This window comes from Adiantum capillus-veneris, chromosome 22 (genome assembly GCF_014529385.1).
Source record: "Adiantum capillus-veneris isolate H3 chromosome 22, ASM1452938v2, whole genome shotgun sequence".
Taxonomy (NCBI): domain Eukaryota; kingdom Viridiplantae; phylum Streptophyta; class Polypodiopsida; order Polypodiales; family Pteridaceae; genus Adiantum; species Adiantum capillus-veneris.
In genome coordinates this window covers 146,375,830-146,389,396 of record NC_140952.1, presented here as the reverse complement: position 1 = coordinate 146,389,396, position 13,567 = coordinate 146,375,830, and the positions used below count along the sequence as shown (strand labels likewise).

General features: G+C 45.3%; 1 protein-coding gene across 5 annotated transcripts in view; it reads left to right on the top strand.

The window, feature by feature from the left end:
* Positions 1-12,000, top strand: part of SWEETIE (HEAT repeat-containing protein) — a 208,129-nt gene extending 196,129 nt beyond the window's left edge. For 4 of the 5 annotated variants that reach the window (XM_086494843.1, XM_086494845.1, XM_086494846.1 and 1 more), the window contains 15 exons: positions 7,250-7,318; positions 7,416-7,472; positions 7,545-7,631; positions 7,726-7,854; positions 7,944-8,144; positions 8,215-8,676; positions 8,754-8,822; positions 8,909-9,006; positions 9,706-9,793; positions 9,881-10,016; positions 10,226-10,491; positions 10,563-10,709; positions 10,801-10,965; positions 11,101-11,226; positions 11,304-12,000. In XM_086494843.1, the coding sequence (XP_086350969.1) occupies positions 7,250-7,318; positions 7,416-7,472; positions 7,545-7,631; positions 7,726-7,854; positions 7,944-8,144; positions 8,215-8,676; positions 8,754-8,822; positions 8,909-9,006; positions 9,706-9,793; positions 9,881-10,016; positions 10,226-10,491; positions 10,563-10,709; positions 10,801-10,965; positions 11,101-11,226; positions 11,304-11,747 (2,544 nt within the window). In that variant the 3' untranslated portion in view covers positions 11,748-12,000. The remainder of the gene's footprint in view (positions 1-7,249; positions 7,319-7,415; positions 7,473-7,544; positions 7,632-7,725; positions 7,855-7,943; positions 8,145-8,214; positions 8,677-8,753; positions 8,823-8,908; positions 9,007-9,705; positions 9,794-9,880; positions 10,017-10,225; positions 10,492-10,562; positions 10,710-10,800; positions 10,966-11,100; positions 11,227-11,303) is intronic. The other variant, XM_086494844.1, reaches the window with a different exon arrangement.
* Positions 12,001-13,567: the final 1,567 nt, after the last annotated feature.

Below are 13,567 nucleotides of genomic sequence, written 5' to 3'. Positions count from 1 at the left end.
CCTCAGAGCACTTCCCCGTGGTAACTGTCCAAGTGAGGATGGTTTGACTCCCAGCTTTTTCTTAGAGTACTGGGACTTGCTTGGCTCAGATCTCTGCAGCGCTTTTCACCACATCCTACACACAGGAGAGATGCCTGACAGCATGAGTGAGGGCCTGATTTACCTCATTCCCAAGGAGGGTGGCTCCTTGGATGAGATTCGACAGTGGCGGCCCATCACCATCCTCAACTCAGCCTACAAAATTCTTGCCAAGGGTCTAAGTTTGAGGATTCAGCCACTTCTAGAGAGCATTTTACATGGGACACAGATAGGTTTTGTCAAGGAGCGTAGTATCCTTGACAACATCTTTACTTTTTGGGAGACATCTGCCCTTGCGCGCCTCCGTGGTGAGGATTTGGTGATTCTTCTTCTCGATTTTGAGAAGGCCTACAATAGAGTTGATTGGGACTTTTTGGAGGGCACTCTACGCAAGATGGGCTTCTTAGATGCGTGGATCAGAGGTGTGTCAGCTCTTTACAAACGGGCACAGAGCGAGGTACTTTTGGCAGGTTGTAGAGGAGATCGTTTCATGCTTACACGTTCGGTCAGACTGGGCTGCCCTCTTGCCCCCTTCCTCTTTCTGTTCTATGCTGAGGCGATGAGCAGATTTTTGGTTTCATAGGAGGTGGGTCTACGTGGCTTAGCGCTCCCTCTCCGAGGCGACGAGCTATTGGATGTTGAGTTTGCATACGACTCAGCTTTATACTTGGAGGGCCAGGAGGCCAGCCTTCACAGGTGTGAGCAGGCTCTTGAGACTTTCTGTTGTGCATCAGGCGCCCTGATCAGTTGGAAAAAGATAGTGGCTTTCTCGGTTGGCAGTGCTCCTACGCCTGATTGGCTGCCAGGTGAGGGTTTCATATGGATTCACCTAGGGACTGCAGTTCGATACTTGGGCTGTCAGGTTGGCTTGGACTTGTCTCCGGAGCAGTAGATTTCTCCCCTCCTCTTGTCCATCAGGAGGAAGCTGTTACATTGGAGCGCCGCACGACTTTCTCTGGCACGCAGAGTTGTGGTGGGCAACCAGGTGTTGTTGGCTACTATGTGGTACGTTACATCTTGTTGGATCTTTTCGAGTTCCTGCATCAGCCAGGTAAAGAGGCTAATCAGGAATTTCCTTTGGTCAAGGCATGACACTCCGATAGCCCGGGCCAAAGTGGCCTAGCACGTCATCACTCTACCTTGTTCTCAGGGGGGGTTGGGGATCATAGACCCAGCACAGCCGAGCAGAGCCCTTCTTGGGAAGTTTGTCAGAGGATTGCTTCCAGGAGTTTTTGCTTCAACGGCTTAGTGCTAGAGTGCCTCAGGCTGGAGGCCCTTGGAGACCTTCTACTAGATGGATTTTCACAGAGATGCGCAGAGTTGGCCTGAGCAGGAGACTGGAGGACCGTTTTGTTGTGAGTCTGCTCCGCTCTTGGGAGCAGTACTTGTTTGGAACCCCATGGTTAGCACTCAAAGAGACCACTTGGTTGGTAGTAGGCCTCATGTTTCTTGGGGTCCCATGGCAAAGAGTCCAGCATGCACTTTAGGTGGCTGGCTACAGTTCTCAGGCTTGTCAGAGGAGCTTCAAAGCATCCACATGTGTCAGGACATCACAGAGGCAGTACCAGTTGAGTGGTGAGAGTTTGGGCTTGTTCAGAGACTGTACCCTCCCTGTTTTTCGAGCTACAAGGTGAGGGTTGTTTACACCGAGTTTCAGTAGAGGCCCCACAGGTTGCAGAGTGTTGTTTTCAGAGAATCCGAGTTGTGGACATCTGTGGGAGGACTTGTGTCATAGATCCTGACCCAGCAGCTCTTGAGACTGACCACTGGAGGCTGTGGGCTTGGGAGAGCTGTCCACTAGCACGAGTGCAGTGGGATCCTAGAGAGTGGTTTTGGAGGGACCCTTTCGCCTCAGCCGACCATCCAGGTGTCCCTTTCTTTCAGTACACTGTTCGATTGGGACGTCACATACTGGCAGCACGGAAAGAGACTCGTCCTGCTGCAGCACCTCATTGGCAGGAGGAGGGTCTCACAGCTGAGTTCTTGTCAGCTTTTTGCGTGAGGTTGTGGGTTGCGAGACAGCCACAGCGAGTCACTTTGTTTCAGTGGATGGCTGGTTGCACATAGAGCTACAGCAGTGGGGAGTTGGCTTGTACATAGTGGTCTCTCGGCAACATGTGTAGCTTGTGACCATCTTGTGGAGAGTCAGTGTCATTGTCTTTGGTACTGTCCTATGGCACAGCAGGTTTGGCTTCGTGTCCTTCGGCTAATGCCAGCTCTTTCCACAGCATGGGAGTACACTTGGGGGCAGCTGCTTGGTCCACTCTCACGGGCCCAGCACTACAGTTTGAGCTATCCTCCACCAGCAGGATGATAGTGATACAGGGGGACACTCAAGCCTGCTACAGAGCTTACTCCACAGGAGTGGTGCATTGAGAGAGAGGAGTGTTGGGAGCTCATCTGTGGCCTGACACTCTGGTTCATCTGGCAGGTCCGCTGCTTCAGCATCTTTGAGGCTCGCCCTATACCACCAATAGAGGCAGTTCCAGATCTTTGACTAGAGCTGATCCATACTCTCAGGGAACAGTTCGAGAGACTCCAGGGCAGCTCCGACCACATTGCGGGAGCGTAGAGAGTCTTTCCTTCGGCTGTGGCGCCCTGGGCCTTTCTTCACCATGGTCCAGGGTGTGCTCAGATGGCACTACCGTCCACCTGCATGGCTTTTCCCTCCTCCCATCTCCTAATTTAGCCTCATTGTACATATGCTGTTTTTTCATTGGGAGAGTCTCCCCTTATGATTTTTGTAGCCCTCTCTAGTAGAGGTGGTTGTAGCCCTATGGGCAGTTTCATTAACTAATAGAAGGATCTTTTTCTCAGAAAAAGAAAAAGACATTGGAAAATCTTGTTTCTTCCATGCCGCATTCAGCACGAAAAGCAAGGGCTCTTTAAAAGTCTCCCAAAAGGAGAGGAAGAATTCCACAGTAAGCTCATCTCAACCAGGGGATCGCCAACGGCCCAACATAAGCAATGCACAATGCAATTCGGAATCGGTCAATGGTTCCTCAAGGCATTGTGCATCTTGTGAAGAAAGGATTGGATGTACATGAGAAAGCAACATTTGACGTGCATTCTAAACTGTTGTAGAGTGTTGAGGAGCAGTAGCAAAGACTTGCCGATAATGTGAGACCATGGCATCAGCAAGATCCTATTTGGATGATGTCCAAGCGCTTGAAGGAAGCAAGACACGCTTAATATCTTGGGAAACCCTCGTATGATGCAGATGCTTAAAAAATTGTTTCGAAGCACAGCCTTTATCCACAAAAGCTCGTTGATGAGCACGTGTTTGACATTTATCTAGTTTCTGCTTGTTATTTGGATACATATCCGAGCTTCACACAACTCCGTCATTTCGAAGTGAGACGAAGGCCGCGAGTCAGCCAATGCCTGCAGCCATGACAAGAGAACATAAGGAATTAAGTAGAAGTGCCCATGAGCACATCTTCGTCCACCACATACGTTCTAGAACCGATCCGCTGGCCCACCCATGGATTATTCGAATCAACCATAATCCCTTTGGGTGTTGGTTTGTCAGTATCCCAAAGAATTCAGAATCTATCGGTGTTCGCATCCAATTTTGGGGGTCAGATCAGCTTTCCAAGCTGTGCAGCCAACAACGGTAGTGTCTCCACGTGCGACGAAAATTCAATAATTTCCATCCACACGTGCCATTTATGACAGATAAGACTTTGATAATCTTTTGTCATTCCCACAGCAGAAATGAGTCATCTGCGTGCTTAAAAAGAGCGGAGACATCTCCAACAAAAGATTTTTGGCTTCAATATCTGCCAACAGGACTTCATAAAATCCACGAGCAACAAAGTAAACGCCACAGACAGCCTAACGTTTGAGAAGAAAATCGTCCCATTGTCTGACATCGTGCCAGAGGCATTGTCCCGAGGAAAAACAAGATGATTGCATTCATAGCATACTGCACAACTGGGTCCATGAGGTCCTCTACAGGGATGTACACCTCAAGAACAGGTACTTGACCGTTCCATGCTTTGTGAGCCTCCTCAAAGTCCTCATACAAACAAGTTTTGATCTCAAAAAGTGGCCTCCGAGGAATTCCCCATGGCTTTCCGACGCTTACACACACCCAGAGATTTGGACATATAGCAACAAAACTCAATCAAAGAGCAAATCCCCTAGAGAAATGTGTACAGCAAAGAATTTTTTTTCTTTATAATTAAATTTCCAATGACTTTTAGCTCTGTACAGGAACCACAGGATTATACACATGAAACCACAGAGGGGCATACATAAGACCAACAGTGAACAGACCTGCTCAGCTTTCTATGAGAAGTGCTGCTGAAATTTAATGTCAAAGGCTCAAATTACACTCAGACCTCGCGTCCTATCAGCCTACAATGACACTTCTAGAATTTTTGCGATAGAGGTGAAACTCTTTGGTTCGTCCACGTAAGCTTGCAACGGTTCACTATGTAGTCCACATTAAAATCAAGCAAGTAACGTTATATAACTATGCTAGTTATTAAAATAGTAAACTAATAACTATGCCTCCTGTGACCATTACCTTACTAGTTATTTCTAAATATGCCCACTCTACGTAGTCATTAGACTAACAGTGATGTCATTGTGGTCATGTGATGGAAATCATGAGAAATTGAGCTGGTTGCCACTACCAGCTAGAGGCCAAGTGCGGGATGATGCATCATTTTTTTTTTAACACAGGCGCCATGCACAGGAATATATACATGAAACCACAGAGGGGCATACATCAGACCAACGCTGCACAAAGACCTGCTCAGCGACCTGTCCAAATTCTCCTTGAGAAGTTCTGCTGGAGACCAACAGTGCACAGACCTGCTCAGCGACCTGTCCAAATTCTCTATGAGAAGTTCTGCTGAAATTTAATGTCAAAGGCTCAAATTACACTCTGTCCGTGCACAGGAATATATACATGAAACCACAGAGGGGCATACATCAGACCAACGCTGCACAAAGACCTGCTCAGCGACCTGTCCAAATTCTCCTTGAGAAGTTCTGCTGAAATCTAATGTCAAAGGCTCAAATTACACTCTGTCAGCGCACAGAATCACCAGATATTGCTTACGAGCTGAAGCTGCTGATGAGAGATAACTGACAAAGGCCTGGAGACAGGGGCTGGAACGCACACGATCCGCACACACACCCACTGCTGCTGCTTCCCAACACCACACACTCACACTGACACCCGCACACACACCCACTCGTGAGCACATCACTGCCAGCAATCACTGAAAACCAGCAGCGCGTACAGGGCGAACGCAGGTGCAGGAGGATCACGGGACAGAGCGCTGGCAAGCAGATCGCACAACAGAGCAGAGCATCAGAGGCTCGCGTGACAGAGCTCAAGCCTCACACGCAGCACAACCCACCCATACACACACGCTGGAGAAAGTATTGAAGAAACCTTTCTGTCAAATTCTTCTTTCTGCCTTATGCTAGCTTGTTTGGCCCTCTGTGTTGCACGCTCTTCAACATTATTTCATTATTTTCCCAGGATGCTCACACACGCACACACGCGCGTGCGCTCACTTTTTCCTTTGTAAATCCTTGGGATTAATTTACAAGTGGGAAACCTCAAGTCAAGGAAAACCCACAGTAAAGATCATATAGAAAAGCAAGAACACGTAAGTGTTCATCAGCAAAAAGCTAAAAGCATTCATATTAAAGCCGATGCATGTCTGAAGTGATATCACCAACTTCCCAGGGCAAAACGTAAAGATTGCCCAAGGGAAAGCTTGAAAAACCAAAAAGGATCTGCATCAGCCCGAGAGAACATGCAACTATTGCAATGACACCGTAGAGTCCAATAAGCCCAAAATCCCACCCACGTCAGGAAAATCACAAATTGTTGTAAGGAAGGCGGGAGAATGCCGAAAGCCCAAAACCTTTTATGGAAAACCATAGAGGGGAGTCGAGTTGCAATCTAGCTGATACACGACGAAGAAACCCACGATAAATACAGCAATCCCATAGGAGGTGACTAACAGTCTCTTCCGCAGCAGAGCAACGAACAAAACGAGAGGAGCAGATACGGCGTGCACTGAGCAAGGAGCCTACAAGGAGCACTCCAAGCAAGCATCGCCAAAGAAACAATCGCTCCTTCAAAGGCAAGTGGCTCTTCCAAAGGGCAGAAAGTGCTTTGGTCCACCAGGTAGCGGGCTTGTGCATCAACCATAGAGCATTACGATCAGCAATCCATGGCTGAGGCAGAAGAAGAGCATAAACGTTACTAGCAGACATGGCCTGAAAGGGCGTTTCCCGGAGACACCAATCAGCCATGCAATCCCCATCACACACACACACACACACACACGTGCGCGTGCCACACAACACACCCTTGTACAACTACACACATTCACAGTGCACACAGACGCGTGTAATATAAGGCACACGGTGAAGCCCCCCCCCCCCCCCCAATCCTTTCAAAATGCGCTTACTTTCAATTCCCATGAGGGACTCCTTCAGCTTTTGATTCATAGCATGAGGGTGCTCTAAGTAACATGCAAACTCTGTTTATGCATGTAAGAATTTTTTATCACTTCAACTTTCCAAAATCTGGATCAGCACGTATCCTCTCTCTAGAATACGAACGTCCAAACTAATGTTTACTAGTCTTCTCTCAAGAGGGCTATGCAGGGATTCAATTTCTGGGTTTCACGTTGAAAACGCAGCAAAGTCGACAACTATGCGCTTGGTGTCCGGAGAATCAAATCAAAAGGTTGTTATGACAGGTGTCAGGATTAACCTCCCAAAGTCATCAAGGATCTCATTTGGGGGGAAGTTCCTAGGGCAGAAGTTGGATCCGTCTTGTATTCAAGTTGAGCATCTGTTTTTTCTACTCAGATCTCTATTGTGGGAATTGGGAGGCATCTTTTTGTCTCTTACAGTCATATGGGCATTTTTATACATTTCTAAGCAGAAAAGCTCTCTACCAAACAAAAGGATCAGCAACTGAAGTTTGACACCTGCCGTTATTTTCAGACTAAGGAGCACACACCCACCCCCCCCCCCAAAAAAAGTTGTTCTGCATTTCCTTTTATCTCCCTAAGAAAATTTTAAGTAGAAAAACCACCACCACTAAAATTGAGTAAAAAGAAGAAGAAGAACCAGTGTAAAGATGATAAGGTTTCATGCGATGACTCACTGCAAAGCATTTTTACAGGTTGCAACTGGTGTTTTTGAAAGTTTACGGCCTAAAGGTGTCATGCTTTTAGTAACCATTATCAGAAAGGTAGTGTTAAACGTGAAATTTGTTGACTTGGTTAAACTTGAATAGCTTGGATTGATAGTGTAGCTCATTCTGGCCTCGTTTTCTGTGAAAATCTTAGTTTGGGATGTACGAAGACCCGGATTTTAATGGGCACCTCCTTCTGGAACAATATCAGGTACTACCATTGTGATGTGAGAGGAATGCTCGAGCTTTTCCCCTTTTAAGGTTTTTGAAACTTGGTTTGTAGGCTCAATTTGTGTCTGCAGTGCGTACGGCATTGAGCATGAATGCTGGCCCCCTTCTATTAGATGCTGGTCTGCAACTTGCTGCTATGGTAGACTACTTCTTTTGTTGGCTGATTCTTTGTATTTTGGTTTGCATATCAAAAATCTGTATTAATCTCACTCAAAAACTGTTTCTTTCTTCAGTTAATCACAAGTGGCATATCCAATGGAGACCAGGCTGTCTTTCTTCGTGTTGTTGCACTTATGTCAAATCTTCTTGTGAACTTCGAGGAACTCCAGTTTCCTCCCTATGCAGAGTGGGTGGGTTGTAAGGTAAAGTTTTCAAGTCAGCTAAATCGACAGGAACAGCGATCTAGGAATTCATAATCAGTCTCCAATGATATTTTTGTGGAAATTTACAGGTGCAAGTGAGCTTATTATATGCCTATGCCTCTGTCAAAAGATATGCATACAACTGTATGATTGAAGCTTCTAAAAGCATGAAGGAAGGGCTAGCCTTAATGATGCTTGTGGCTAGTGAATCTATAAAATTAAGAGAGCTCTGGTTAGGCCTTTTAAGAGATGTAGCTGTGCTGCAAATGTACCCTATCTATCAGCTGCAGGTGATAAACAAACTCAGACTGTGTAACACATCAGGAAAATGAATTGTCCTTACCATCATGTTACTTTCAGGCAAGGTACAGCCCTTTCTTAGGAGGACTTCTATTACCTGCTGTTACAGCCGTAATTCAGCCCTTGCTTGATGAAGTCTGGCCAGTGGTATTCGAGGCCTTGACCATGGACACCAGAGAAAAAATGTCTCCTGCAGGAAAGAACATGGAATTGACAGATGAAAGTAGTACGGGTCTAGGAAATGATCCTACTTTTGGCTGTCAAACAATGCCTTTGACCCTGGTGGAATTTAACCAGCTTTGGTTACTCAGTTTCTCAGTGTTGTGTCAAAGAAACAAACAGAGGAGAAGTACACCAAGTACTCCAATGGAGTTCCATGCTTCCTCTTTCAAATCAGTGCACTCAGGCTCAATGCCAGATAGTTCTGCAGCGATTGCTTTCCAAGGAATTCATTATCTTTGTGAAGAAGGCTTGAAACATTCAGGGCTTTTAACAACTGAGCTTTCTGAAGAGCTTTTCCAGGTGACTAACCATGCAAAAGGATTTCTGAAAGTGCATGCAGTTTTTAAATATCACAACCTCACTTCTGTTTTTTGTAGGTACTGATATGTATCAGGTTTAAGTCCCAAATAACAGCTTCCAAGTACATTATGCCGATTCTAAACCAGGTTGATAGACATCTCTTTAACTTTGCTCAACCATAGCCACTCTTAAGATACTGAGATACGATTTGTTTCACTTTTTTGCAAGTCAGGTTGTAAAAAGCTCCCCAGGCGATTATTTTGTGAAGGAGGAATGGGTATCATCATTAATAGAGGCTTGTGTATACCATGGACGGCAGCTCATATGCAGGTTGTTGTTCAGAGCTTTTCTGCGGCTTGCAGTATTTACTTGCCACTCAAGGAGCTGACATATCAGTGATGTTTTCTAATGAAGAGTAGATTTTCTTCATTTCTGGTTGACATTTTAAAAACTCTTCTGTGCTTGGTTTTTGGACTACACATCTGAAGAGCATGAGACTTTCTATCTTAGGCTTCACTCCACTTGTTCTTGCTGCTCGTGCCAGACGAGCAACGGACACCACCTAGACAAGTAGGTGGAATTGCGCTAGTCATAGAGTCCAACTAGCTGTTGCGTGGTTGTGGTCCCATAGAATGGTCTGGGCAAGGTTTGTAATGGATGCGGAACTAGCAAAGGCTGAGTGCAATTGCCAAGATTGGTGCAGACTTATGCCCTGCTTGTTTGCCTACTTAAGAAAATAGGATTGGTCATGTTTTTTTGCAGAGCCACTGTAGAAAATGATCTTTTGTTAATACCCTTGCATAATCAGTGTCGATAGACTGGACCCCTACGTTTGTTTCTAAAGAACAGGTTGGAGGCAGGTACTTGTCTCCTGTAATGACAAGATAGTATGCTTCTGCCGCTGAGATATGGGATGAATGGCCAACTTTTTGTAGGTTTGGAAGTGTTTAGAAATAGCCAATCTTTTTTTTTTTGTTTCACAATTTCTCTCGAGTCATACAAACCTAACCAAGCTCGGTAATTTTGCAGTGAATTGGTAGAAAGAGATTCTGAAGCTGATAATACAGTTTGCATTACTTTCGAAACCCTTGAGATTCTTGCTAAAAGATCCTCTGAGGTAATATTCCCACCTTCTTAGATTATGTGGCAACTGTTTGTAGTTGATTTGCGGACGATATTCAGTATCTTGACTTTGTTGCTTCAGAGACTTAGCCAGCTCCTACCGATTATCCTCTCATTAGTATCAAACTTTGTTCTGTTTTCCGCTGCAAAAGAGAGCTCTTTATCAATGGCACTAAATGTTGTCGTGGCAATAATGACAATGATTATCGGATCAGCAGGTATTGTTCTTGTCTGACACACAAACTTGAGTAATAAACGTATACACAGTTGCTATCAACCATTAATCAGAGATTATATGTTTGTCTTGTAAAACATGCTTGGATCTTCTGTGGATGAGTGTACTCATCATCATTCAATTTGTTCGTAATAATTTAGTTTAAAGTAACACGATTCTAAGCAGGAATAAATATCTCAATTGTTTATTTAGCAGATCAGCAACTGTTTGTTGTAGTATCTATCGCGCAAACCGTTGTGGAAACGGTTAAATCTCTTATTGCTAATGGCATCCGAGATGAGGGAATCGATCAACCAGTTGTAGCAGACAATGTGTATAAGCTGTCTGTAATTTTGGATCTATCGGTACGGGTGGCTCAAACTGTTATGGAAAATGGATTATCAAGGCAACACAGAGACTTGATCGTTGATTGCTGCATCGATTGCTTTCGCTTGACATTGACAGCTTCACACATAGAGGTTACTGTGCCCTCAAACGCGTTTTTCTTGTGTCTGTTGTTTGGTTCCTTAATAGAACCGTTTGTATGCAGACTCAACTTGTCGGTCTTCAAACACTGCGCATGGTAGCACAGACAGCCATTGCCAACCGTAAACACGGATCAAGTTATGAACTCGCTCTTCTCTTAATGAAAGAGCTTGGTGTAGCTATAGTCACTTTCGTGTACATGCTAATGAAGGTCTGAATCTCAAAGAGTAACTGAGTTCGCATCTTTTTGTATATTTTCAGTGATCACTTTTTTGAGGTCATGCAAGTCTGTTATTTTGTAGAGTCCCCTGACATCCAAAGCAGCTATATCAATTGGTGAGAGGTTAAAGCTAGTGCTGTTGCTGCACTCTCTAATTGAAGGTGATGAACAGCAGACCGAGGCCATGCAGATTCTTCTGCCTGCCATTATTTGTGCAGCCTCCCCTGATACCCAAACAGATGCTCAGGTCATTTAAGAACTACTGCTTTCCTTCTCTTAAATGCCACACGCACACGCATGCATGTAATAGAGAAGCTAAAGAAAAGTTTGTTGTTTGTATTACTGATTCAGCCATGTGTAATGTCGGATTTTTTCCTCACAGATTGCAGCCGGGCTGAAAGTGGTTGCTATGAAGCTTGTCACCCACCTTGCTTCACAAGCTAATCTTGCATTAGCATTTAAGACTGTGCTGTCGCACATGCCCATTCACTTACGACAAAACTTGCAGGTAGCAATCCTGTCCTGCTTTGTGTTTTTGTTCTTAATCGTAGAGCTGGAGGTGATTGATAAAGTTTTATGGAGCAGGAGATCATACGGGCCTCCATCGCTCACCAGAGAACAACCGCGGATCCAGCTCCAGCTTTCCCTGTTACTGCTCAGAAACTCGTCATTCCTGCTTCGTTCACAGCAACAATCAGCTCAGAGGCACCTGCCTACTCCTCTTCATCGCAGAGAGAAAGCATATCTAATGAGAGAGAGGATGGGGATGACGATGACGATGAGGACTGGGATGATTTCCAATCACAGCCCCTTGAGAGTGCGCCGGAAAGTGGATTCAATGCTTTCGATGCGAAAGAGATTGCAGCTGGTTGCAGCTCTCAGTCTGAAGGTGCCATTGAGTCTCACCAAGAGGAATTTCATGATCTCAAAAATAGCTCGGATATGAGTATCGGACCCTTTGATGATGAGGGAGAAGATGATGAAGATTTTGATTCATTTCAAGGGGTGTCTAATGGTGGTGAATCATGAGAAGAGCTCTAGGCACAAGCTCTAAAGAAGTGTTATGTTAAGTGGAGAGTGAAGGGAGACACACGATGAAAAGGAAGCACGTAGAGAATCGGTCCACTGCTCATAGGCAAAGCGGAAGAAGATAACATTTCTGAGAGGCTTGTAGGTTTTTCCAAGAATACTAATTAATTACCCACACCCCTTGTGCTACCATTGTAATAAAAAATACCATATTCTCTCTAGAGTAAATATTTATAATTGTTCTCTGTCTAGACATACTATTCTCCCTCCCTCTCCTAATCCCCAAAAATGTGCCTCTTTTCTCTCCTCCTCACTCTCCATTGCATAGTTTCATGGGATTTTCCCATGAAACTTTCTATAACATTTCTGCATCAAATCAGCTTTCAAAATGGTTGGCCCCAAGTTAACATAAAATGTCCTACGTTTTAGTCTAACTTTCCAAGAAAAATGTAGCGTTGATCTGATTGTGAAAATTTGTACTTTTTGGCCTAGCCCAAAGGGTGTGAGGCCTTAGTGATGCCTTCCCTTTTTCTTGATGAAAAAGAGGAGGTTATTTTCAAATAATGTATAATTTTTTTGATTGGTTGGTTTAGAGAGAAGACACTCATTGCGAGGATTGAAGACTGCAACTTGTGTCATGAATCATATTTCATTCATCATAAATTTTCCATCAAGATTCAGGATGAATCTTTCAATTTGAAAGGAAAACACCTCGCATACCCAATTCACACGTCCCAACCCTTTGGACTGGCCCTCGTTCATTGACACTCTCCCTCCCACGTCCAACAGATGAACATGATGATGATGGTCATGACGGCGATGGACGACCGTTGGCTCCCCACACGAGATCCCATTCTAGATCAGCTTTTTGTTGTGATAAGAGTTGTAGAGATGTTCTCTAGGTTTCTTGCCATCATCACTTTGATTGACCGTGCCTTTAGCGTTGAGAGAGAGAGAGAGAGAGAGAGAGAGATTGACCCTAAACAGTCGTCTACAAGCAAAGAACCCCCACTTGGGCCAGAGCCTAAATAGCCACAAAGAAGCACCACGTCTCTGGAGTCTGCACACAGAGAGAGAGAGAGAGAGAGAGAGAGAGAGAGAGAGAGAGAGAAACGCAAGACACGCTCTTCCTACTCGGAAACTACGCAGTCAAGACACATACCCACCCAAATCCTCATAGTTATCTTTGACACAGTCTGCATTAGCCCTTAGCACCTACCCAAGCTGTCCTTATCAGCCCTCTTCCCCTTGCCTCGTTCACCACCACCATGTGCATTAGCTCATATAGATCACACCCAACTTGCCTCATACTTATAGCATTGCTATAGAGGTCTTCACTGCATGAGAATTCGATTTTCCCATACTTGACACCTCGGCACATTGCCTGGTCCTTCTTCGACCTTGTACGCTTCTCACACACACACACACACACACACAAGAAAAGAATCTATCATTTGATTAACTCATTAACAACATGAGGGTGCTAGCAATGGCAAATGAGATGTGCAAGTCGAACCCTCCCTCGTAGACCACCTTGTCTGTGTGTTTGTGTAAATTGCCTATCCTTCCATCGACAGTGCAAAATATCCTCTCTCTCTCTCTCGCATGAGCAGGGCTGGAGCGGACTGGAAACACAGGTCGCGCGCAAGTCTGGAAGGGGCTGCTGAGCGTGAGCAGGTCCTCTCTCTCTGAGCGCATAGCAGGTGGCTGTGCTGCCAGTGACTATTCCACAGAGGGGCTACGAGCCTTACTGTTGTAGCAGGACAGAGGGCCAGCAAGGACTGGTCCCCTATTCTCATTGGCGCCCGATTGGGCCATGG